The 27,320-nt window shown below is 45.4% G+C and overlaps 1 protein-coding gene across 1 annotated transcript in view; it reads right to left on the bottom strand.

The window, feature by feature from the left end:
* LAMB2 (laminin subunit beta 2) overlaps positions 1-27,320 on the bottom strand; it is a 76,869-nt gene that overhangs the window by 37,977 nt on the left and 11,572 nt on the right. The window contains exons 2-14 of the mRNA XM_087708711.1: positions 27,092-27,261; positions 25,100-25,235; positions 21,400-21,473; positions 19,186-19,374; positions 17,468-17,531; positions 14,232-14,437; positions 13,228-13,348; positions 11,445-11,633; positions 6,557-6,736; positions 5,336-5,448; positions 5,174-5,253; positions 2,946-3,081; positions 1,147-1,305 (exon numbers count right to left, since the gene is read on the bottom strand). Of these exons, the coding sequence (XP_087564837.1) occupies positions 1,147-1,305; positions 2,946-3,081; positions 5,174-5,253; positions 5,336-5,448; positions 6,557-6,736; positions 11,445-11,633; positions 13,228-13,348; positions 14,232-14,437; positions 17,468-17,531; positions 19,186-19,374; positions 21,400-21,473; positions 25,100-25,235; positions 27,092-27,261 (1,817 nt within the window). The remainder of the gene's footprint in view (positions 1-1,146; positions 1,306-2,945; positions 3,082-5,173; positions 5,254-5,335; positions 5,449-6,556; positions 6,737-11,444; positions 11,634-13,227; positions 13,349-14,231; positions 14,438-17,467; positions 17,532-19,185; positions 19,375-21,399; positions 21,474-25,099; positions 25,236-27,091; positions 27,262-27,320) is intronic.

Here is a 27,320-nt window from a genome sequence, read left to right as displayed (position 1 = left end):
GTTTCAAAAATTGTTCGAACCTACTGTGGGTGTGGTTTCCTTTGTGGGAGTGGCTTGCCGCCCATCTGACCGGATGGGAGTGGCTTGCCGCCCATGTGACCGGATATGATGCCGACGACACTTGTCAGAACCACCTTAAATTACCTCATACACAGCACTGTCATGCATAAGAATATGATGTAAACTTGTTTTTTAAAAGGCATCTTTGGTTTGCGTTCAAACAACTTCAACACACGCAATGTTCTGATTGCACCACAAACGCAGTAGTCATCCTTACCTTTCACAGAGGCACTGAGTTTTATAAATATGAGCATGATAGTGTAGAATAATCATATCCAAGGACCAGTGGTGGGTTTCAAAAAAGTTTGGAACCTCTTCTGTAGGTGTGGCCTGCTTTCCGGGTCCACTGGTGGAACCTCTTCTAACCGGTTCGGTAGGTTTGACAAACCGGTTCTACCGAATAGGTGCGAACTGGTAGGAACTCACCTCTGAATCAGGGGTATGAAACTCAAGATCTGTGGGCCGGATCCAGCCCGTGGGGTCTTTAGATTCAGCCCATGGGGCCGGTCTGGAAACAGCAACAGTGCCTCTGCCGTCGAAAACAGAGCTCGGGAGGACCAAAGACAGAGTGCTTAGGTCACCACAGGCGCCCCCAACACGAGTGAGTCGAGCTGGCCACACACCCCCTGGCCATACCCTCCCCCAGCCCCAGGTCAAATACAACCCTGATTCGGCCCTCAATGAAATTGAGTCTGACACCCCTGTTTTAAATTATGAAGGGCAGAATTAATAAAAATGTTGTGTTCCCAAAGGATGTATTTCAGAGGTGGTATTCAGCAGGTTCTGGCCAGTTCTGGAGAACCGGTAGCGGAAATTTTGAGTAGTTTGGAGAAGCGGTAAATACCACCTCTGGCTGGCCCCGCTCCCATTTATTCTCTGCCTCCCGAGTCCCAGCTGATCGGGAGGAAATGGGGATTTTGCATTAACCTTCCCTTGCCACGCCTACCAAGCCACGCCCACCAAGCCACGACACCCATCAAGCCACGCCCACAGAACCGGGAGTACAAAAATTTGAATCTCACCACTGACGTATTTCAATGGAGAAGCAGCAGCCGAGTGACAAGTGGAAAGTCAAAGGGGTCTTACCTGAGGTTCATAGCGCAGCAGGATATCATACTCCATAGAAAATGGCACATTGTTGATATGGAATTCTACCACACTGCCTTCCAGCACCCGAGCTAAACCCAGCCCGGTCCACGTGACTGGACGACCAGGTAGGGACACTCTCTGTATAACTTCAGCTCCCTGCCAACAGAAAGAATGGTAAGCAGTTAACGTTTCCTCAGAAGGACATCTCTACAGGCAGTCCTCGACTTGCAACAGTTCATTTAGTGACAGTTACAACGGCATTGAAAAAAAGTGACATCTGACCAGTTTTTACAACTCAAAACCACTGAAGCATGTTCAAGGTCACGTGATCAACTTTCAGATGATTGGCAACCGACTCATATTTACGACGGTTGCAGATGTGATCACCTTTTGCAACTTTCTGAGAAGCAAAGTCAATGGGGAAGCCAGACTCGGTTAACAACCGTTTTCCTAACTTGGCAACTGAAGTGATTCACTTAACAACCGAGGCAAAAAAAGTCTTAAATTGGGGCAAAATTAACTTAATAGTCCTGCTTAGCAACAGAACTTTCGAGCTCAATTGTGGTCATGAGCCGAGGATTACCTGTAACGTTACCAAACTTATCAATTCATAATTATTTAACGGAATCAGAAAACTTCCACTTTACCTATATCTGCATATAAAACATAATTTTCCAGTCCTGAAATTGTTCCCAAAGAAGCTCATAATAAAATATGATCAGAAAAAAAAATTAAAAAGCAATAAGTACAATTAGAATTAGCTGCAACACAGCAGATACTACATCTGTACAATGCAGAACATGATGCATTTCAATGCTTGTGGATGCAAAATAGCAATAAGGAAATAGTCTCCCCAGAGATTCTTGCAAAGGTTATATGGCTCTTGCAGCTTTGGTTAGCACAATCGCAAGGAAAAGACACGACTGCTTTAAGATGCTGCAAAAAAAAAATCAGGGGTGAAATTCAGCAGGTTCTGACAGGTTCTGGAGAACCGGTAGCGGAAATTTTGAGTAGTTCGGAGAAACAGCAAATACCATCTCTGGCTGGCCCAAGTGTGGGGTGGGAATGGAGATTTTCTAATACCCTTCCCCAGGAGTGGGGAGGGAATGGGGATTTTGCAGTATCTTTCCTCTGCCACGCCCACGAAGCCACGTCCATAGAACTGGTAGTAAAAAAATTTGAATTTCACACCGCTGTGTTGGTGTGCCCAAACATTCCAAAGCCCCTTTTGGAGAATGATTCCAAAGCCTTCTCCCTAATATTTACTTTCTTTTCTTTTCTTCTCTCTCTCTCTCTCTCTCTTTCTTTTTAAAGCATCCCTTCAAAACTGCCATATGTATTTCCAGGGTTAAAACTCCACTAAGGGTTAAAAAGCTGTGCTTCTTAGCAGTTGGTCTCTACGACCAACTGCGATTGTGCCAACCAAAGCTGCAAGGGCCATATAACCTTAGCAAGAATCTCTGGCCTTTGCTGCTTAGAACAAAACGTGTGTGTGTGTGTGTGTGTGTGTGTGTGTGTGTGTGTGTGTGTGTGTGTGTGTGTGCGCGCGCGCGCGCGCATTTGGGATTGTGCCTAGGATTTGATTTATAAATGTGGATGCAAGTAAATCTGGCAACAGGTAAAGACTGACAGCCTCCTCTCCCCCCAATCAGAACTAAGTCCTTACCCTGCTTCTTGTCCTCACCAGGTCATTTAGCAATGAAATATACAATTACCTGCTTTTATTGCCTCTGCCCTATAGCTAGCCTGAGGCCAGACATGAAATTACTCCCAGGTAATTCTTTGCCATTCCTCACCTGGTGGAGGCGGGCTTCTTCTGCTTCGTAGGTATAGTGATCCAACACAATGCGATAATAGCCAGTCTGAACTTGATTGCACTGCCGGCCCACCATATGGCTACGGCAGCGACACTGTCCTGTTTCTCTGGCACATCTGTAAAAAGAAAAGGAACCAGGTTCAAAATAAGCAAAGCGTTCTCCCAGGTTTGGGGCCCTTGGTGCTCTCTAAACTTAGTTGTTTCCTTGGGACGTTTCTTTTCCCAACTAGGTAACGTTAGTATTAGTATTGACCTTGTTGTTAAACTCTGCTTAGGAATCCATGTGGCAGCACTACCGCATGGCACACTCAAACCTAACCAACCTCTACATGCCATTCAAAAGAGACAATCCAAAAGCCAAAAAGGAAACAATACCGCAATTAAGAAACAACTTGGACAAATAAGCTAACAGTAAACAACTTGCCTAATCAAGGAACCGCCAAGAACACTCGGACCAATGCTGAAAGGACATTGTATACAAAAATAAGAGCAAACCCCACTCCCTTCCAGCACTGATGATATTACCAAGTTTGGTAATGAAATGTCTGCAAGGAAAATCACCAAGTGTAGGAAGTTAAAACCCACCCCTCTCCTACAAAAATGAAATATCCTGGGAAATATTAAAAAGACAGAATATCATATTTCCCTGGGTGTGAAAAGAGAGAAACATGTTTTTAAAGACAAAGTAGCTCCCTGCAGCTTCCCGCCCCTCCCCCTTTGTCAATGAGCCATTAAAGACTGAGCTAGTCTACTCTACATAACAAAGGTAGGATTAGCCTTCCGCAGAAACTCACCACAAGGCACCTGGGAAAATTACATCAGCCAGCAAAGCAACCAAACTTGGACAGAGTTGCCCCTGCATGGCCCCATGGGAGTCTGACAACTAATCAGAATATAAGATCAAGGTCAAAGGCCAGAGAGGGCATAAAACCAGGAACTTTCAGCATCTCGGCCTCTTTTCCTCTTCACTCAGCATCTGGAAGCATGTGATTCCCCCTTTTCTGTTCAGGAACTCAAGCCATGTAGTCCTGTCCACCATTAAAACATCTTTCCAAGCAGCCTCCATGGTTCCAGTGTCTTTTTCCCCACTTGGAGCTGAACCCAGGAGGACATTTCTTCCAACACATGTTCAGAGAGCACCAAGGACCCCACAAATCAAGATAGGGAAGACTACTCTAGTTTCTGTGCATAAAATATATTGGGGAGAACTTTATTCATCTGAGATAGGAAGTAGTGAGGACATGGATGCGGAGTAGGCAAAGATGCAGTTCAACCCTGAGCTACAAATATTCTCTTCCTTCAATTGAGTGAGAACGGGACTATCCGCCTTGTCCCCAGGGTTAAAACTGGCTTTGGTCTTCTGGAGGTTTACTAAAGTTAAATAGGTTCAGGCTTAGTCAGTGCTTCTGTCTCAGGTGCAGACATCTTATTCTGAATTATATGGAAGAAAGATGGGGTAAATAAGAACAGAGTTCTCTCTCCTTTGTGTTGTGGCCCGCCAGCAGGCAGCAGATTCGGACAGTGAGGAGGTGGGGGAGGAACATGAGCCAGTCCTGGAGACTGGGGAAGGCTCTGAGGAGGGCTCTGCATCGGAGGCAGAGATGGGGGCTAGAGCTATATGCCAGTTATTGGCTGCCTTCGGAGTCAAACATCAGAGAGGCAGAGGAACAGCTGGAGCCTGTTCCTAGTGTGTGCATGCGCAGAGTTGCCAGACGAAGGGAACAGCTAAAGAACAGGAGTCAACTTGGGAGTAAGGCCACAGGTGGACGGTGAATGGCCCCTCCCACAGGGAATAAAAGAGGAGCGAAAGGGGAGTGGAGTTTGCAGGAGACAATTAGTTCGCTTAATTGGTTCCTGACTCTCTGAGACTCCTTGCCACGTTTTGAAGTTATCGGCCTGGCAGTTCTCCAAGCCAGATAAGGTCTCTGACTGGAAATCCTCCCTTGAAAGACTTTGCTGGATGTGAATGAGCAGAATTCACAGTAAATTAATAAAAGGTTTTTTTTGTTGGGACAAGGAATTTGCTTCACACTCTTGGGAAGGCTAGATCAGACAGTTCGCCTTTCCTCCCACAGCAATCTGATTCTTCGCCATCCCATCTCATTTTTTCTCATCCTGGATATTGCGTGGAGGTTACTGCACCCATTTTTCCCCCCTGCACACAGCTTCTCCATATTTGCACACAGAACTGTAGCCATAGTTCCTTACTGGTTGTCGTAGGCACCCCCTACATCACAATCACAAGGACGGCAGCCATACAGATCCAGACTCAAAGCCCAATGTTCTGGCTGGAAAGCAACATAGGGTTCGTTAGTTCAAGAGAAACACAATGCACAAAGGACCAGTGTTAATTAACTGTCTAGTACTTACCAGGCACTGATTACAGCTGCGCCCAGAAACCAAGCGTTTGCAGAAGCAATCGCCTGTGATAGCATCACATTGGGGGCCATCTTGCACTGTGCCTCGGGGGTCACACTGGCAGCCTGTTAAGTCAAACATGGCAAGCTCACTCCGGTCTCAAGAATTTCCCGGTTTATCGAACCACAATGAATGTATTTCCCCCACTGGATAACCGTGGTGGCTCAGTGGTTAGAATGCAGTATTGCAGGCTAACCCTGCTCATTGCCAGGAGTTTGATCCCGACCGGCTGAAGGTGGACTCAATCTTCCATCCTGCCAAGTTCGGTAAGATGAGGACAACAATGGTTGGGGGGGCAATAGGCTGACTCTGTAAACCACTTAGAGAGGCCTGTAAATCAGAGTTCCCCAATATTTCTGGCTTTGCAGGCCGATGGGGAGGGGAGAGAGGAGATGGTTCCGTGTGAGGTGCCGGCAGGCGTGTGTACACTTAAATGGAATGTGCACATGCTTGCTTGTTGCTCACACAACTGAGGATGCAAATGTGCATGCATGCGCTTGCTGGCCGTTTCCATGGCTCTGTTGCAAACCCCACATGGCCCACGGCGGTAAAGCACTATGAAGCGGTATATAAGTCTAAGTGCTATTGCTATTCCCAGCTTTTAGAGGACGGCCACTGAAGCCCTACAGCATTCCTTTTATCTTTTTTTGGGTTTGGCTTTGAGAGATAAGCTGAAGTTTTAGCCACTAAGCTTTAGGGCCAGAGTTTCAAATGTATCCTTCATTTTATGCTACCCTGGAATGGAATGAAATAGCAGAGTTGGAAGGGACCTTCGAGGTCTTATAGTCCAACCCCCTGCTCAGGCAGGAAGCCCTATGCCATTTCAGACAAATGGTTGTCCAATCTCTTCTGAAAAAACTTCCAGTGTTAGAGAATTCACAACTTTTGGAGGTAAGTTGTTCCACTGATCAATTGTTCTAATTGTCAAGAAATTTCTCCTCAGTTCTAAGTTGCTTGTCTCCTTGATTAGCTTCCACCCATTGCTTCTTGTCCTGCCCTCAGGTGCTTTGAAGAATAGCTTGACTCCCTCTTCTTTGTGGCAACCCCTGAGAAGCTTCCCTACTTTAAGGGAATCCATTCCAAGAGACCAGCCGGGGTTAGAATCATGTGGGGTTCCCTAGTGGAAAACCCCATCTAAGCCCAGGGGAACCCTTCAAGGAGGAAGGTACCTACGCTGGCATCCTTGTGGGTTTTTTGCACTCAGTCCGGAGAATCCAGATTTGCATCTGTCACAGCGGGCTCCCTCCACGTGCTCCTTGCACCGACACTGTCCGGCTATCAGCCTCAGCATTGGATCATCGTGTGTGTCACACACTCCGCCGTCTAACGTCCCATCAGGGTCACAGTCACAAGCTACATGGCAGAAGAGGGGGGGGGGAATTATGGAGCTGCGGTGAACACTGGCCACAAATTCAGATCCTAAAGAAAGAATTTCCCACAGTCACATCATCCCCACTTGTGCTCTTCACTGCCGGCTTCCAATAAGTCAAGTCAGTGAGGAAACCAGCCACCATGATGTTGTACTTAATGACTGCACATGATTCCTTAACAATCACAAGCCGAACTATCATTGCACACTGAAGATCACATTTAATTTCGTTGTACAAGGTGCAATGGCAATAAAGTAAACTAAAGTAAAGTTAAAAAAAAAAGACCAGCAGGGAACAATTAACACACAAATGGTTTCAGATCCAAAGTAAAAAGAAAACAACAACAACACCCTATCTTTTTTTCGTGGATTATCACTGGCTAATAATGTTGCTAAAAGAAAAGGTGAGATACTACACGTAGTCCTCAGCTTACGACCAGTTGCTTAGTGACTATTTCAAGTTATGGTAGACCTCTCCTCAGGGCTACCTGCGGCCTGGATTTGAAATTTTGTCGGCCATCCATAGTCACACAATCACTTTTTGAGTGCTAAGGAACCAGTCCACACTTATGGCTATTTGCAGTGCCCAACACTGACATGATTATTATTTTTTGGCTGGGAACAAGCATTTACTTCTAACCGTGTTTCCCTGAAAATATGACCTACTCAGAAAGTAAGTCCTAGCTTGATTTTTACACGTACACCAAATATAAGTTCTACCCCCCCAAAATAAGCCCTATTTAAGACCTCCGCCCGGTCCAAGGTGCACAGGTAAAAATTAAGCTAGGGTGGGGATGGGGTGTGTGTGGTGCTGCCCTACTACTTCGGATAGTTGCAGCCATTGCCTTGCACACCTCGGCCCATTTCTTCTGCAACCAGCAAGGCTTTGCTGAAGGCCTCTGTAGCCGATAACAGAGCTCCGGATCAACCCAGAGCTCTGTTATCGGCTGCAGAGGCCTTCAGGAAAGTTTTGCTGGACAAAGTTCTGACAGCGAAAAAGAGGCTGGGGCTGACGCACACAAGTGAGGTGAGTCAGTGGACAGTATCCCCCCTGGCCTAAAATAAGACCTGGTATTTTGGTGGCAAAACTATAAGGCAGAGTCTTATTTGGGGGGAAACACGGTGGTTTCCAGCAAAAAATGCCCATTGCAGATAATGGATTCGCTTAACAATCATGGAGCCCACCTAACAGCAGTGTTGCGTCACTTAATGACTACTGTAAAAAAGGTTGTAAAATCGGACATGGTCACCTGGTGACTTCTTAATGACTGGCACGACTTGCGACTGTGATTCTGGGCTGAATTTATGGTCCTAAGTCGAGGGCTGCCTATAGTTTACCTTTCCTATTTCAAGCTTGAGTGGAAACACGGCCCTTTTAAGTTCCCATCATTGTGCGGAGCCATTGTGCTAAGCCAGCGTTTTTCAACCTCGGCGACTTTAAGATGTGTGGACACGTTTTAAAGTTGCCAAGGTTGAAAAGCACAAGGCTGAATTCTCCACTCTGCTAGCTCAGCCCGTGGCACGACAAAACCGCGCTCCAATAAAGCGCGCCCGATTAAACCGCATCGCTGACATCATCAGCAGGGCGACAACAGCGACCGCGGAGAAAAAAGGGCGCTTTAAATAGCGCTTTGAAAGCAAGCCGATTCAAGTTAAGGTAAGGGTTAGTGTTAGTGTTAGGTTAAGGGTTAGGGTTAGGGTTAGGTTTAGGGTTAGGTTAAGGGTTAGGGTTAGGGTTAGGTTTAGGGGGATTAGGTTTAGGTGTTAATTTTAGCTTTAGCGTTTACAGCATGCTTTTTTCATCGCGCTGTGATGACGTCAGCTACGCGGTTTCGTCGAGCGCGCTTTAGTCGAACGCAGTTTTGTGGTGGAACCAGCTCAGCCATGAAGAAATAGGCAACCTAACCTGTAGATCAGGGGTAGTCAACTTTTTTATACCTACCGCCCACTTTTGTATCTCTGTTAGTAGTAAAGTTTTCTGACCGCCCACCGGTTCCACAGTAATGGTGATTTATAAAGTAGGGAAGTAACTTTACTTTATAAAATTTACAAAGCAGAGTTACGGCAAACGCCTACCGCCCACCATGAAAGCTGGAACGCCCACTAGTGGGCGGTAGGGACCGGGTTGACTACCACTGCCAGTGTAGATGGATGCGGAGAACAACGCTCACTGAATGCACAACGAACACGTTGGTTCCAAAGCCTCCAATCTAGCTTTTGCAGATTGTCACTTAGTGCTTTGTGCTGCTGTTGATCTGCAGGGTTCTGTCTATACCAGTGTGGACCGAGTGTCCAAAGCGTATGCCCCAAACCCCAAGATGCAATGCATGTGCAGGCCCCGCGCATGCGCTCCCCGCATGCAAGTGTGACCCCCTGCATGTGCCCCACCCCCTGTGCGGCCCCATGCATGTGCCTTGCCCTGCACATGTATGCGCAACCCACGCATGCCCCTCCCCCCCATGCATGCATGACAGAGACCCAGGGAGGTGTGCACACACGTGCGGCAGAGCTGAGTTGATGCGACAGCTCTCGTGCCTGCAGAGAAGGTGCTGGGTGCCACTTCTGGCACGCGTGCCAGAGGTTCGCCACCACAGGTCTGTATGTTCAGGGAAACATGACAAAGCTGCAGTAGTAGCAGGGGCACTAAGACACTTTGTGGCTGTGAGAAGGGGAACACAACCAGCCATTCCCAAGAAGGATATTTTTGTCTTGTTCAAATGCTCCAGGCAGAAGGTATTTCTCAGTCCTCAGAAACACCACTGAAGTCAATTATTGAACAATCAAAGCGTAATTTTCCATTGATTTCTTTTCCATGACAGGATGGAAGCATTGTGGTTAGCACTGGGGAGAAATGGCTTTTCAAAATTCTCCACCTTTTTAGGGGAGAAATAAAGCAGTAGGATAGATTAACTTTCTCCAGAGGAAGGAGAAATTCTCCTCAGGAATTTTTCTCAGCAGTGACCGAAGTTCTGCTCCTAAAATACCCCATGAGGGGAATTCCCTATGTTCTCCTTAGGGATTTCATTGAAGCCTGGGAAGCCAGAAAGCTGCTGTCTCTAGTGAGATGACTGAATAAAAAGAGAATAATTATGTATGTATCTCCTTACTTACTTTTCAACTAAGTACGGGTAATCCTTGCTTAAAGACCAGTTGTTTATCAAACGTTCAAAGCAGAGGGGAAATGCTACGACGATCAGCTATGACGGGCAATTTATATTAGCTAGAATTGTCAGATTTCCTGCTTTCTAGCTAATCTAAATCGCGTGGCACAGTGGATTCCCCCCCCCCATTGTTCTACTTAACTTTGCAAACTCAGAAGGTTTAAAAATGTTCCTTTTTTAGTGCTGCATGGGCGCACCTCAAGTGCACATGTGTGTGTGCTCGGAAGCAGACTCACCGAACCAGTAGCAGACTTCAGAGGATTACACTGCTGGTTCAAAGTTACGACGGACACTCTCAAAACCTATGTGCAGTCTGGTTCCAGAGTTCCGATGGCTGCACGCATCCCCACAGCCACATACCGTATTTTCCAGAGTATAAGATTAACCTTTTTCTTGCAAAAAAGAGGATGAAAATCTGTGTCATACACTGAATACAGCATTTTTGGCCTCCCGAAACCCTGCCCCCTTCACAAAAATGGACGTGCAGAAGGTTTGGGAGGCCTGGGGACTGGGGAGAGCAAGAAATAGTGAAAAATGGGCTGTTTTTGGCTTGTTTTTGACACACACACACACAGAGTACTCTACAAGCCTCCCAAACCTTATGCATGTCCTTTTTTTAGGGCAAAAACCGGCCCAGTTTTTGCTCCCCCCCAGTCCCCAGGAGCCCCCAGGAGCCCTTTTGGGGGGCAAAAAACAGGCCTTTTTTCAAGAAAAATGGGGCGTTTTTTGCTCATTTTTGCCCCACCCCTAGGAGCACTTTGCAGGCCTCTCAAACTCTCTGCATGCCCCATTTTTCACAAAAAAATGAGGCATGCAGAGGGTTTGGGAGGTCTGCAGAGGGCAAAAACTTTTCTTTTTAATTTACCTCTTCAAAATCTTGGTGGGTTTTTATACTCTGGAAAAAAAAAACCGGTATTTCATGTGTCTCCTTAATCTTTAGGATTTAATTTTCAACAGAGGTTCAAAGGGCAGATAGGACCTAGAAATATCAGGGGTTAGATGCCTTCACCTAGGTAATCTTCAACTTATGGCTAAAGTTGAGCCTGACATTTTGCTTGCTAAGCGAGACGTTAAATGAGTTTTGACCCATTTTGCAACCTTTCTTGCACATTAAGTAGACGACTGCGGTCATTAAGTGAGTAACATGGCTGTTAAGTGAACCTGGCTTCCTTTGTTTCTCAGAGGGTAGCAGAAAGTGATCATGTGACCCTGGGACACTGCAGCCTTCATTAATACCTGTCAGTTGCCAAGTGTCTGAATTCTGATCCCATTACTATCGGAATGCAACAACTCGTATGTTTGAAAAACGGTATAAATCACTTTTTTTTCAGAGCCGTTGTATCTTTAGACTCTCCAACTTCAGATGGTCACTGAATGAATGGTTGTAAGTTGAGAACTACCTGTGCTCTTGTCTTCCAGCTCTCCCAGTGGTGAAAACTGGAGCCTGTCTTCAAGAAAATCCCTCTCTTCTTGCAGATTCTCAACCCTGAGAGTCCATTTTCCTCTGCCCGCCCTCAGCTGCCTCTCTTACCTCTGCACATGCCAGGATCACGGATATCCTTGGTGGGATCCTTATAGTAGAATGGTTTGCAGAACTGGCAGTGATGGCCCATGGTGTTGTGCTGGCACTGATCGCAGACCCCACCGCTGACGTTGCCCGTGGCCAGGTACGCAGCCATGTCGAAGTGACACCGGTGGGAATGTTCATTGCAGTTGCATTCTGAGGAGAGCAAGAACATACAGGTGCTTCCCTCTACACTCCACCAGCCAATGGCATTTCCCACCCTTCAACCACACCAGAAGCAGCATCCAAGAGAGCACAAGGATCGCAACAGCACTTAGACTTATATACCGCTTTGTAGTGCTTTTACAGCCCTCTCTAAGCGGTTTACAGAGTCAGCCTATGGCCCCCAACAATCTGGGTCCTCATTTTACCCATCTTGGAAGGATGGAAGGCTGAATCAACCTTGAGCCTGGTGGGATTCAAACTGCCAAACTGCAGCTAGCAGTCAGCTGAAGTAGCCTGCAGTACTGCACTCTAACCACTGTGCCACCTCGGCTCTTTATGCATCCCCTGAATCACCTGGCTAGGACGTAGAGGCTCTTCCTTAATCTTGCTTGCACCCTTGTGGCAAAACAGAAGCCGGCCCCAGCCAGCAGTTTATGCCTGCAACAGAGCATGGCTGCTGAGGCCTGTCCCAGAGCTGAGCTAGCCCTTCTCTAAACCCCTTCAGACGTAAGAGTTTTCTGCATGTAATTTATTTTCTTGCATGTCTTTGGGTCAACAATCCCGTGGGATCTGTTTGACCCAAGTTCTGTGGGACCTGCTACCACATAAGCATTCATCCACTGTTCCGGCTTGAAACATAAATCTTTCTCTGGGTATAAAATACTATGTTAAATAATTGACAGGTTGCTTTGCTGCACCCTAATGAACACGTGGAAGAGATCTGTGATCTTCCAGATGCTGCTACACTTGTATGTTTATTAGACTTGTTTATTAGACTTGTATGCCGCCCTATTCCCAAGGGGACTCACTTAAAGACTCCTAGCATCCCTTTACTGTAGGCCATACTCATCATAGTTTTGAGAATGGCTCTGTCCAATAATATCTGGAAGGCTTCAGACTACTGTATCTCTCAAGGGAAGAAAGCCTTCCGTGTGACAATTGCCTTACACTAATAATTATATTGATTGATTCCTAGAATGATTTCACTGCTTATTTGTACTATCATTAAGTGTTGTACCTTATGATTCGTGAGAAATGTATCTTATGTTTTTATGTACACTGAGAGCATAAGCACCAAAGACAAATCCTTGGTGTTCAATCACACTTGGCCAATAAAGAATTCAATTCAATTCAATTCAATTCAATTCAATTCTATTCTATTCTATTCTATTCTATTCTAAACAATTGGTAGAGTTTATGTCTTTACCATCAATACCTCTTCTCTAAGGTCATCTACATAAATGTTTTGGGAGGACACGTGTCATTTCTGACCCCACAGCCTCCCCCAAATTTGTCTTTAGAGGCACTGCAGCAGAGGTCCCCAATCTGTGGGCTGCGGCTCACTCCTGATCTGTGGCCTATTCTCAACCGGGCCTCCTGAGTGGCCGGCTGGTGCATGTACATGCACAGCCCCACTCATGAGAGAAGCATTGCAGGTGCTCATGGCCTCACTCACACAAGCAGCAGGTGCATACTTCTCCCCTCCCACAAAACCATACCTTTCCCCCCCCCTTCCCCTGCCGCTCCGGGCCCCCAACCCATAAAGGTTGGGGAACTCTGCACAACAGTGTTCACACACACTCACTCTTGCAGGCATTTGTGCGGCGTCCCTCAGCCGGGCGCCAGGGCAGGTCATGGTAGAAGTCGTTGCACAGCTCACAGTTCAGCCCTTTGGTGTTGTGCTTGCAGACACAGCGACCGTGGACCTGTTGGTAGGCAAACATAAGAGGCAACACAAACCTCAATGGCCGAGGAGAGACCTTCCCACAAGGGCCATGTGATCCAACCCAGGGATCTCCAACCTTGGGTGCTTTAAGCCTTGTGGACTTCAACTCCCAGAATTCCTCAGCTGGCTGAAGTCCGCAAGGCTTAAAGCGCCCAAGGTTGGAGACCCCTGGTTTAGCCCAATTCTGTACGTTTGGAAGAGCCCCGTGCAAAAACAGGGCCTTTTATTTCTGGTATGAACTGTGGCTTCCTGTGAAAAGGCTTTTGGAAAAAAAAATGATGGTGGCTCTTAAGATAGCATGGAAAGCCTCGAAAGACAAAATGTTCACACATTTTGCAGCTGAAACACAGAAATAGCCAAATCTAAGTACGGCCACAATTGAGCCTTATTGACTCCCTTTATTTGTATCCATTTCTTATGTTCATGTCCATGCTTATATACTTATACCTGTGATCTCATATATGTTTGACAAACTAAATAAATTAAATAAAATAAACTCCATGGTTCTAAATCTGACTAGTGTCACCATTGGGCATAGCAATAGCACTTAGACTTATATGTCACTTTACAGTGCTTTCCAGCCCCCCTCTAAGCGGTTTACAGAGTCAGGCTAATGCCCCCAACAATCGGGGTCCTCATTCTGCCGACCTCGGAAGGATAGAAGGCTGGGTCAACCTTGAGCCTGGTGAGATTCGAACTGCCAAACTGTCACTCCTAAGATTTCCCCTTAAGTTAAACATACCTAGTGCCTTTAGCCATTCATCATATGATTGAATTTCCAGGACCCTTATCATCATCTTTGGCACTCTGCATTTTTTTTCCTAGGGCCTCGGCATATTTGTTGTTGTTCCAGGATGCCTTACCATGCCTTCCACATCATCAGCAGGATTGCCAGCGAGAGGGGCACATTCCGAGGCATGCCCATAGCAGAAGCAGTTGCCTCGCAGCACCATCTCATACACCGCATAGTAGTATTTCTCCTTGACTTCCCGACGTGAATCCAAGAGGTTGTCTCCCAGAGTGTGCAATTTAGTCAGGTTCATCCTCAGGTTGGTGACTTTCAGGAGATCTGGGCATTGAAATCATGAGATGCAAGAAGATCGTAAGAAGATTGTGACGACTAATAAAGGAGAATAGTTGTGACTCTCTGCTCTTGAGCTTGCTTGTTTTCTTGCAGACGTTACATTACCCAAACTAAGTAACATCATCCGTTCTAGTAAGGAGTGGGGTTTGCTCGTGGTTTTATATTCTGGCTTGCCTGTGTAGATGGGTGGTGCGGTCTTAGAGGTTTTTGGTTGGGCTGTTTGCTGCTGGTTTCTTTGAGTGTTTCTTGATTGGGATTTTGTTTACTTGATTGTTGGTTTGATGCAGGGGTGGGTTCCTGCAAGTTCTAATTTCTTCTATAGAAGAGGTTCCACAAATCTACAGTGCCGTGTAGAATCGGTTCCAGCTCCTCCCCCCTATCTGCACATCATCAAGATGAAGAGCTAGAGGAGGAATTCTGGGAGTTGAAGTCCACAAGTCTTAAAGCTGTCAAGTTTGAACACCCCTGTGTTTTTTTTCTAAAGGGTTAGGGGTGCAAGGGTCTTGTAACTTGACAGCTTTAAGGCTTGCACGCTTCAATGCCAGAGTTTCTGAGCCAACATTTTGAATGCTAAGCAAGAGCGTTGTTAAGTGAATTTCACCACATTTTACAATTTGGCCATGCCCACCTGGTCACATGGCCACAAGCCACTCCCACCTGGTCACATGGCCAGCAAGTCACTCCCACAAAGCAGGCAACACCTACAGAAGAGGTTCTAAATTTTTTTTGAAATCTACCCCTCGTTTGATGTTAACCCTGGAATTAATCATTCTGATTGGGTGCTGATTGTTGGTGGAGAGGTGCTTGGGTCTTTTGGTTCCTTTTTGGGTTGGGTGATTGTATCTTTTGGATAGTCTATAGCAGAGGTGGTATTCAGCAGTTTCTGACCAGTTCTGGAGAACGGGTAGTGGAAATTTGGAGTAGTTTGGAGAACTGGTAAATACCACCTCTGGCTGTCCCCACCTGCATCTATTCTCTGCCTCAAGAGTCCCAGCTGATCGGGAGGAAATTGAGATTTTGCAGTATCCTTCCCCTGCCATGCCCACCAAGCCACGCCCACAGAACCGGTAGTAAAAAAATTGAATCCCACCACTGGTCTATATAGGTAAAGGTAAAAGTTCCCCTCGCACAAATGTGCTAGTCGTTCCTGACTCTAGGGGGCGGTGCTCATCTCCGTCTCAAAGCCAAAGAGCTAGCACTGTCTGAAGACGTCTCCATTGTCATGTGGCCAGCATGACTAAAAGCTGAAGGCACACGGAACGCTGTTACCTTCCCACCAAAGGTGGTCCCTATTCTTCTACTTGCATTTTTACATGCTTTCGAACTGCTAGGTTGGCAGAATCTGGAACAAGTAACGGGAGCTCACTCTGTTACGTGGCACTAGGAATTCAAACCGCCGAATTGCCAACCTTTCTGATCAACAAGCTCAGCGTCTTAGCCACTGAGCCACCGCATCCCCCAACTATAGTCTATATATGTGGTTAATGTCCATGTGTCTGTTGATGGTTGATTTGTCAGAGTGCCTGGCTTCTAGTAATTTCCTGGCGTTTTTTGGACTTGGCTTGGTCTTGGATGGTCACATTTTCCCAATGGAAACTATGGTTAAATCTATCTATATGTTGTAAAATTAAAGAATTTTCATCATGTCTTCTGACTGCTAGTTGGTGTTTGTGGATGCGTTCTGCCTGTTTGGCCTATATAGTGGTTATTGCAGCCAACAGCCAACAGCCCAACCAAAGAACCTCTAAGACAGCTCCCACCAACACTGAAAGGCAAGCCACTAGAATATAAACTGACAGCAGACAGCACTCCTTACTGGCCCTTGATGATGTTACCTAGTTTGTAATGAAATGTCTGCAAGGAAACAAGCAAGCTCAGAGAGCACCAAGGACCCCTCAAGATTGTGGTGAGAAAGCAAGAAGCTTGACCATTTTAGATTAACTGGCTTGTACGAAGTATCAGCTAGAATCAGAAAAATATGCACACGTTAGGGAGGAGGGAAGGCAAGGGATAGCAAATGCCCAGACAGATCCTTGGAGCCAACAGAGTAATTGCTAGAGCAAAAAATACATTGAGGGCCAAAATTAACTAGCCTGAAATAGGGCAAAAGACAAGGCCAGCTGCAGACTGGACTGCAAACAGAGTGAACTAACTAGTTAAATAAATCTCTCCTTTATATGGGTGTGTGTGTGTGTGTGCTACATAGACTGGTATAGGATATTTTCTCGTTGGGAAGAGATTCTTGTGGTAATAGCATGTTTAGCTAGAATTTTGAGTCTACTGGGGGATATATATTTTTCAGAAGAATCATCGGGTTGGAAAAGAACTGGAAAAGGAGGAAAAGTAATTTCATAATCCCCTTCACCGCCAACAAAAGAAATCCCTGGATAATTTTTCACCCGTGATAAACGGCTCTGCAGTTTCTGCTTAAAATACACCAGTGGAGTACTCTCGATATGGAACAGCCTGCCTTTGGAAACCATTCTCGTCAACAGGTTGAGATTTAGCAACTGAGAATAAAGAAATGGCCTTCCCCAGAGAGATGACTTTGAAATGTATTCTTATCTTTATTGCCGTGGTGGCTGAGAATTTTAGAAGCTGAAGTAGTCTTACCACATATGGATGCTACTAAAAAAGCAAAAGTCCATTCCTTGAATGTCGCATTGTTTCCTGGACCATTCTATTCCTCCACCCACACCCCTAAGAACACGTCAACTTATTTGGGTTTTTCCTGAAATAAATCTGGAACAAGAAAGAATTTGCAATACTTTGGACACGGCCCAGCTCTGAAAATCTTGAAGGGAAGTGGGATATATTAAATCTTTCCTATACCTCAAACTAATGTTCTACTCAAGTGTTTCTCAATCTTGATAATGATAAAGATATCTGGACTTCAGCACCCAGAATTCCTCACGCAGAATGCTGGCTGGGGAATTCTGAGAGCTGAATATTTTAAAGTTGGCAAGGTAAACCACTCTACTCTTTTCAGCCCCAGAATCCATTGAAAAAACTCACTCTGAATTTTTGCACTGTAGGGATCATGGATTGGAATAGCTGGATCCAGTACTCTATAGATGACCTAGAAGAAAGAAGAAAGACATAATGTAGAGAAGAGGGGAAAAAAAACCTGGTTGAATGCAGTAGCTTTGATTACAGGTTGTCCTCTACCTACAACCCTTATGGAGCTTGCTGACCAATGACCTACCCATTTTACAATCTTTGCTTGCACTGGTCATTAAGTGAGCCAGTGGTTCACTATGGGGAAGGTTTAGTTGGCGACTGCGGGAGGTGGGGGTGGGAGGCACTGTTTTACAGTAGTTCTCCTCTTACCTCTCGGACAGGTCGCAGTCAGTGTTAGTTGGAGGGCAGAGATCGACCCCTAGGCCCCTAACATATGGCGTGCCGCAGGGCTCGGTCCTGTCCCCCCTACTTTTCAATATCTACATGAAACCGCTGGGCGAGATCATTCGACGGCATGGGATAAAATACCACCAGTATGCGGACGATACTCAGTTGTATCTGTCCGCCCCGTGCCAACTCAATGAAGCGATGGACGTGATGAGCCAGGGCCTTGAGGCTGTCAGAGACTGGATGGGGGCTAACAAGCTTGTGCTCAATCCGGATAAGACCGAGTGGCTGCTGTGCTTCCCTCCCACTAATTGGCCAAGTGTTCCATCTCTCAGGCTGGGGGGTCAAATACTACGCCCCTCAGACAGGGTCCGCAACTTGGGAGTCCTCCTGGACCCACCAGGGGAGTCCCCTGGTGACTTTTGAACACCATTTGTCAGCTGTGTCCAGGGGGGCATTTGCCCAGGTTCGCCTGGTGCACCAGTTGCGTCCCTACCTGAACCGGGAGGCTCTCACAACAGTCACTCGTGCCCTTGTGACCTCTAGGCTGGAGTACTGCAATGTGCTCTACATGGGGCTGCCCTTGAAGAGTATTCGGCGACTTCAGCTAGTCCAGAATGCGGCCGCGCGAGCGATTGTGGGTGCACCTCGTTTCACCCACATAACACCTATCCTCCGCGAATTGCACTGGCTACCTGTTGATCTCCGGGTACGCTTCAAGGTGCTAGTTGTCACCTACAAAGCCCTTCATGGTATTGGATCTGGGTACTTGAGAGACCGCCTACTGCCAATTACCTCCACTCGACCAATTAGATCCCACAGATTAGGCCTCCTCCGAGTTCCATCAGCCAGTCAATGTCGACTGGCAACCACGCGGAGGAGAGCCTTCTCTGTGGCAGCTCCGACCCTATAGAACGAACTCCCCGTGGAGATTCGCACCCTCACCACCCACCAGACCTTCCGCATAGCCCTCAAAACCTGGCTGTCCCGACAGGCCTGGGGCTAAAGACCTTCACCGTACCCGAATAGTATGAATGTTGTGCTTTTAATGAGGTATTGTCCTATATGTAACTTGGTTTGTCTCCCCATCCCCCCTGAAATGTGAGCCGCCCTGAGTCCCCCCAGGGAAAAGGGCGGCATATAAATACTAATAAATACTAAATACTAAATACTAAAATTTTGCTGAAAACCAAAAATGCCAGGTTTTGGCAAAAGTGTCATAAAATGTGGTCACCTGACTGCAGAGAGGGTCCAGCTTCGGAATTTCGAATCAAGGTCCTAAGTCCCCTTTTTCAGGTTGGTCATGACATCACGAAGTGATTGGTCATAAGTTAAGGACTATCTATTCTCCACTTTGGAGCCCTGAAGCCAGGAGTCACACTCACCTCCCCTTCTGTAGAAGGTTCAATGTCCGAGTATCGCGACTCGCAGATCACATCATCCACACGTCTCAATGGGCCAATGGAGGCCGTGGGGAAAGACGCTGCACAGTCATAGGCAAAGTAGCGGTACACCTGCCAGGTGCGGCCAAAGTCTGCCGAGCGCTCCACCAGCATGGCTGCAGGCCGGAAAGTCTGTGGGGTAGAAATGGTCACCCAACAAATCACTCCAAATTGGACTGGAGATCTATAGGGATCACTTTCGGGGTCTTCAGGTTACCATCTGAAGTGTTGTTCAGCTTTTAGTTTTCATTATGATTCTACATTGTCTGCGTTTAAAATTACTGTATTGCTATTATTATTAATAGTAGCAGTACCATTATTATCATCATCATTAATTGTCCGTGTTATATCTTGCCTGGAGTTAAGCTGGATTGAGGAAGTGTATAAATTTCACCAATAAATAGAATGAGATATGATAATGAAAAAGGAATAAAATATAAACATGGGTGAACCAGGCCCTGTACTATAACTTTTGTGTTAAAGGCCTATCAGCCCTTCAATGTAGGTCAGGTCAAGGAGCAGACATCACAAAAGAGTTTTACTTTATTGATACAGGCTATCAATAGGTTTTATTTGGTTTAAGGAGGGAAGAAGAAATATCAGACTTCCGTAATAGAATCGTGGAAGTCTGATGATATTTTTCCTTCCCACTTTAAACCAAAGAGAATCAAGGTGAGGCAATCCTGAGTTTCTCTCTCAAATTTTCTGTTTGGCTGGGCTAGGTTTTATGAATGGTTACCACATATTTAGTCAAGGCTATGGTTTTCCCAGTTGCAATGTAAGGCTGTGAAAGTTGGGACCATAAGGAAGGCTGAGTGCCAAAGAATTGAGGCCTTTGAACTCTGGTGCTGGAGAAGACTCCTGTGAGTCCCTTGGACTGCAAGGCGATCAAACCGGTCAGTCCTAGAGCAGATCAACCCTGACTGCTCTTTAGAAGGCCAGATCCTGAAGAGGAAACTCAAATACTTTGGCCACCTAAGGAGAAGGAAGGACTCACTGGAGAAGAGCCTAATGCTGAGAAAGATTGAGGGCAAAAGAAGAAAGGGATGGCAGAGAATGAGGTGGCTGGATGGAGTCACTGAAGCAGTTGGCGTGAGCTTAAATGGACTCCAGAGGATGGTAGAGGACAGGAAGGCCTGGAGGAACGCTGTCCATGGGGTCGTGATGGGTCGGACACGACTTTGTAACTAACAACAACCACATATTTTCTCCAAGGTCATCTCTGTATTCATCCACATGGTCCTAGATTTTTCTTTTGGTTACACTATCGGGGATACAGTCAACCCTTGATTTAAGAACCTCAGTTTAACAAGGCTATGCTATGCTGCAATATTGGCTTTAGGGAAGGGAAGCAAACGAAATTTAACAAAGTCATCTTTACAAGTTGCCTCCAGAAGTTGTGAATGCACCAACACTGGAAGTTTTTAAGAAGAGAGTGGACAACCATTTTCTGAAATGGTCCAGGATTTCCTGCCTAAGCAGGGGGTTGGATTAGAAGACCTCCAAGGTCCTTTCCAACTGTTATTCTGTTACTCCCCTCAATAATCCATCAAATCAAGTGTTAATTATACATGTTTACATAATAGATGAAACAGATTTAATCAGATATTTTACAAAGTAGTTTTATAAGGCTTCCCCCCCACATTTCATAAGAAAAATCATTTGCATCACTGTATACAATGGAATTTCAGTCTTATAGGAAACTGTATACAAAGGTGTTGGCTTTAGATTCTGCAGACAGGAAAGTCGGCATTGAAATGGGCGTCTGTTCTGTACTTTAAATAAAGGCCCTCCCCTGTGAAGAACTGTATAAGGCAACAAATGCTCCCCAAAGAGAAACGCATTCATGCTTCTCAAAGAAAAAGGCATAGTGGGGACCCTCCCCTATGGTCTTTGGTCGAGCTGAGGTGGCACAGTGGTTAGAATGCAGTACTGCAGGCTACTTCAACTGACTGCTAGCTGCAGTTCAGCAGTTCAAATCTCACCGGCTTAAGGTTGATTCAGCCTTCCATCCTTCTGAGGTGGGTAAAATGAGGACCCAGATTGTTGGGGGAAATAGGCTGACTCTGTAAACTGCTTAGAGAGGACTGTAAAGCACTGTGAAGCGGTATATAAGTCTAAGTGCTATTGCTATTGCTATGGTCAAATGGAACATACCTTGAAAGTCATGATTAAGTGCGTGAAGTGGAATTCAGCCTCTAAATCCAGGCGGATACTGACTTGCTCCACTCCTAAAGAAATAAAGAAATGGGTGATAGTGGACCCCAGAAAAATATCAGGGCAATGGTTTTTGACCTAATTTTATTTACTTATTAAATTTATATACCGCCACTTCGCTGTTTGAAGCAACTCTAGGCGGCTATTTGGGAAGGGAATCCAAGATTCCTCAGAAATCTATTGGGATTCTCATTATAGAATAGGCGATGACCCAATTTTCTGAATGACAGCTAGCTCACTGTTGCTCTTTTTCCACCTTTCAAACTACATTGAGCAGTGTTTCTCAACCTTGATGACTTTAAGATATGTGGACTTTAACTCCCAGAATTTCCCAGCCTGCATGGCTAGCTGGGGAATTCCGAGAGTTGAAATCCACATATCTTAAAGTTGAGAAGGTTGAGAAACACTGTGGTTGGGTATCTTCTATGAGCCATGGAGAAATCTATGAACCAGTGGTGTATTAACCATTAAGCAGGCAAAGCACTTGCTTAGGGCACCACACCCAAAGGTGGCACAGCAAAATTGAGAAAGAAAAAAAAAAACAATGAAGATTTGTTCTGTATGTACAAAGGAGGAGGGTACCAACATTTGTCAGTGCTTAGGACACCAGTGAGCCTTAATCAGCCACTACTAAGAATCATAGTAAATTCCCCTCCCCTCTATATGTACAACATGCAGGGACACCTTAACTCCAGCAGCTGCCAAAATCCCACCACCAACAGCTGACAAGGAAGGCAGGCCACTTTTAACAAAACCTCCTCGCCACCACTCAATATGTCTTGTAAACCATACAGGTAGTAGGAAAGAGTTCCTGAATTTATAAGATTCTACCATTAAGTCAGACAGAGTTGAACTATAAAGAAATAAACACATTTCCGCATTAATGATACAAGAATGTAATTCCAGATAATATTGGTAATATATTGGATTATTTTATGTATGACTTTTTATAATGGAGTTTGCTAGTTTCTTAGGAAGTGTAGTTCAAAAATAAAACAACATACACTAAGCAAGGGACAACTTAAATTACTGATATACATATACCAAGTTTCCCTGAAAATAAGACAAGGTCTTATTTTCTTTTGACCTCCAAAATACTCTGGTTTCTCTTCAGATCGTATAAATCTTTCGCCTTTTGACCCCCGAAATAATCGCTTGGCCTTATTTTCGGGGAGATCTTATTATTTTTGAGGTGCAGGAGGCAATGAGCGTGGTCACCTCATGGCTGCTGCTGCGTTGCAATATTTTTGGGGAGGGCTTATTTTCGGGGGAGGGCTTATTTTGGCGCCTGTCCTCAAAAGCCCAATTGGGCTTATTATCTAGGGAGGGCTTATTTGGGGGGGAACAGGTTATTCACAGTGGTTTTTAAAACTAACAAAAAGTTAGGTCAGTTTCACTCCCCTAGAACTGTGCATTATTTTTCTTAAATTGATCCAAACAATCTGCTCTTACTCCTTTTTAAGAATATATAAAAATTGTTTTTATATTTAAAAAAAACCCCACCCCACATTGTATTGGGCAGATAAAATATTGCTCTGGTGTAAATATTCTAAGTAAACTGTTGTTTTGATTGCTTTCTTTTTGGCTGCAAATTGCCTCTCTGATGTTTTGTTTTTTTTTAAAGCTGAGAAATGATTCATCCCCTTGTCCACCCTCTTCAATCGGGAACAAAGGAGAAGAGCAACTCCAGATGAATCTAGGCAGAAGGAGCACCTGGGAACTTTAAGGAACCAGCAGAAGAAGACCTGCTTAAGGAGACTTGAGCTCTAAGCTGTGTGGGTGATTTTTGGACCCAGAGAGAGACAGTCTGGCTGCCAGTTGCTGGTGCTGAGTTCCTCTCTGAGTAGCTGGCGCTTCCTGTAGGAGCCCCCACCCCCACCTGGCAAAAATCAGAGGAAGAAGGGACTTGGTTGTATATGATTCAGCATTTCCCCTGCGTGGGAGAAAAAGGAAAGCAACGGGACTCTGGGGAAGCCCTCTCTCCTACTCTGCCTCGGAACAAAGAACAGGCAGATCCAAGGCAGGCCGACCTGGGGGTGAGGTTGGCTTGCTGCTGCAGAGAAACACACGGTAGAAGGAAGAAAATGGCTATGCGTATTTAGGAGTCCTGTTGGTAGACAGTGTACAACACCCTTGCGATGGTGCAGCAGGGACCAGGCCATCCCATCTCCCACCAGCCTCATCTCTCCTACACACAGCGCTCTGCATTATGGTAGAGCATCTAAAGGGAGACCCGAGCACTAGACATTGAGTAGCCTGAGGGGACTTTCTATTTTCCTTGTTATCGTATAAAAGGCCTTAAAGCACCTTTCTTGGAAAGCTTTTACTCATGATTCAGCAACGGGTCATAAGATTTGAGGACATGCCTGTATTCAACAATAAATCTTAGAGCCGGGGTGGCGAACCTATGGCACACGAGCCACAGGTGGCACGCGGAGCCATTTGTCAGGGCACATGAGAGGGGAATGTAAGGAGGGTGAGATGGAGGGAACGGGAGAAAGGAATGTTTGAGGGGGAGGGGAAGTAGAAGAGGGGAATGCTGGAGGGGAGAAATGAAAGTTGGAGGGGGAGAAGAAAGGGTGTATGGAGGATCGAAGTGTTATGTTGGTTTTCCATGGTGGAATAGAAGATGAGTTATGTTTATTGCCCTTTTTTAATTGCACAGTATATAAGTGATTGTATAAAAAGGAAAATGAAAATGAAATAAAATAGTTTTCATAGAGTTCTACCTTTTTTAAAGGCATTCACCCCCCCCCCCTCCCCAGGCTCCAGAGGCTTTCTAGGAGCCTGGGGAGGGCGAAAAGAGCTTCCCCCGCCTCCCCCGGAGGCCCTCCGGAGGCTTCAGGAGACAGACAAACCATTTCCTAAGCCCATCTGCATCTCAGGGTGGCTAAGATAACTCGAGGACATTTATGGTGCTCTACTCTGAAAGATGGTTCCATTTGTTTCATGATTTATAGGACTCACATGGTGATCTATCTCATACAATGATTCTAAGTTTCTCAAAAGTTTTATTTCTTTTAAGGCAAACATTTCATCATTCCTCAATCAGTAAGACATCGAAGTACGATTCTAGGCAACAACCATCCATAAAATACACCCTTCCCGGCGGGTGCTAGATCAAACATCCTTATAGTCCTGTGATGGCGAACCGATAGCACGCGTGCCAGAGGTGGCACACAGAGCCCTCTCCGTGGGCAAATGCGCCGTTGCCAGCTGCTCTTCCAGGTTCCATCACGCATATGCATGCACTGGAACCCAGAAGAAAGCATCTGCCCACTGTGCATGCACAACGGATCAGCTGTGCACTCATGTAGGGTGGAACCTGGAAATGCAGCTGGCTGCTGTGTCCATGCTCACCGGCCAGCTGCTCTCTTCCAGGTTCCAGCACGCGCTCCAGTTTCGGCACTCAGTACCAAAACGGTTAACCATCACTGTTATAGTACAATACTGCATGAGGGGTCCTTGATATTCTCTGAGCTTGATTGTTTTCTTGCAGACGTTTCATTACCAAACTAGGTAACATCATCAGCACCGACACCTTACAGGTTGTACAACTGATTTGCACTGTGGATTGCCTGTACAACTCCTCAAAAACTTGTCATCCTGGCATTTATATATGGAGATTTCCATTTCTTACCATTCTCTGACTGCCACCAGGTCTTCTTCCGATAGCGAGCGAAGGCAGTGATGACATTCTCAATGCGATGGCTGTTACGGTTGGACACTGAATCATAAGGTCGACGCGAGTCGCACACAAAACACTTTTTCTCATCCTGTTAAAGAAATGGAGTCACATACAGGATATTCTCCCCATAAAAATGGATTCAGGGGAGAAATTCATACGGAAGGAAACTTGATTTTTATTGCATGTAAACATATAGAGAAGGAGCTATTAGCTTTTGTACTGCAAAAAATTAGCTCAAAGTCCTGCAGGGTAGAATTACTAGTGAATGGAAGTCCAATTCCTGGAGCCGTGTTTCAACAACGTTTTGTTGTAATGGTTGTTAAGAAAATGCTGCAGTCAAATAGCAACAGCATGGTTGTTAAGTGAATCCATGATGGCCACATGACCATAGGACAGTGCAAGCAGCTGTAAATGTGGGCGCATGGTTCAGTCACTCTCTCACAATCCCAGGAAGGAGACAATGGCAAACCGCTTCTGAAATCTTGTCATGAAAACTGCAGGGACCTGTCCAATTGTCAGAAGTCAACAATGACTTGAAGGGACAAAACAACAACAACAACAACTATAATCACGCATGTTCAGGCTGGGTTCAGCATTTTTTGTTTACCTATCGAGTCCTTACCAAGGACCTGGGATAGGCAAATCTGGATGGTTGACAGTGTTAGAGATATTGTTGCAGGATGGAAGCTGTTCCAAGTAAAGCCACATTCTGCAATTGACTGATGGTGAATTTGTCAATGCTGATGGTGTTCAAATGGTGCTGCAGTGTTTTGGGATTGCACCTAAGGTGACGACGACTACTACTACTACTACTACTGCTGCTGCTGCTACTGCTGTTGTTGTTGTTGTTGTTGTTGTTCTTATTGTGATATATTTTATTAATTAAACAGGAAACTCAGTCAACTGAATATTCAAAAATGCACCACAAATACCATTGACTGGGGCTAATGGTTGATACGAGTTGCTGCCAGCGTCCTAGGTATCAACCAAGTACCTTCTTAAGATGTACGATGTTCCGAGTAGCACAGTTTTTTGCAGTTCCGCTGGTGTTATTGCAGGAAGCTGCAATTTCTTTATGTATTTTGTAAAATTCTTGGACATGGTACCAAGTGCCCCGATGATAATAGGTATCACTGTTTTGTTTTTGTTGTTAGTGTTGTTGTTGTTATTATTGTTGTTGTTATTTAATCTTCAATTCAATTCACATCTTGGGACTGCTAAGAACTTAACCGCCTCCTGCCGATTACCTCTCTCAGACCAATTAGATCGCACAGGTTGGGTCTCCTCCGGATTCCATCTGCCAGCCAATGTCGGCTGGCGACTCCCCGGGGGAGAGCCTTCTCTGTTGCAGCTCCAGCCCTCTGGAACGAGCTCCCTGTTGAGATCTGGATCCTTACTACCCTCCCGGCCTTCCACAAAGCCACCAAGTCCTGGCTGTTCCAGCAGGCTGGGGGGAGCTGAGAAGCATCTACCTCCACAGAAATTGTGAATGTTGGTTTTGTTTTTAATATGTTGTCTTTGTCTTGTTCCCCCCTTTCCCTTGTCTTTTGTGAGCCGCCCAGAGTCCTCCGGGAGTGGGCGGCATACAAGACAAATAAATAAATAAATAAATAAATAAATAAATAAATAAATAAATAAATAAATAAATAAATAAATAAATAAATAAATAAATAAATAAATAAATAAATAAATAAATAAATAAATAAATAAATAAATACATTTCAAGTCCTAACCAAGGACAAAAGAACTAACATCTAAGTATATAGTAGATTATTTACTTTTATTCATTAAACATGAAATCCATGCTTCTGTTTATTATTAGAACTAATATTATTATATTTATTTATTTATTTAATAATGAATAAATGAATATTATTTAAATTAAATTAAACTAATTATCACCACCATCATCATCTCTACCTACCTCTGCAATCCAATACTCACCTGCAAATGACTGACAATGCAGTAAGGACGTGGGTGCCGCAGGCCACAGGTAGAAGTGACAGAGAGTCGATCAGCCCTGCCTACCAGCAGATCTCCAGTGGCTGGGTAGCAGCTGCCGTGGGAACAGCCGTGCGGATGTTCGGGTTCCTGGCACAACACTCCTCCCAGCACTGTGGAGACAGGAGGTACCAAAAGGAAATATTATCCTGGAGACAGGAAGCCCTGACCC

This window comes from Thamnophis sirtalis, unplaced genomic scaffold (genome assembly GCF_051295495.1).
Source record: "Thamnophis sirtalis isolate CommonGarterSnake01/CBP01778 unplaced genomic scaffold, rThaSir2_p1.2 scaffold_3, whole genome shotgun sequence".
NCBI classification, from domain to species: Eukaryota; Metazoa; Chordata; class Lepidosauria; order Squamata; family Natricidae; genus Thamnophis; species Thamnophis sirtalis.
This window is presented reverse-complemented; position numbering and strand designations above follow the sequence as displayed.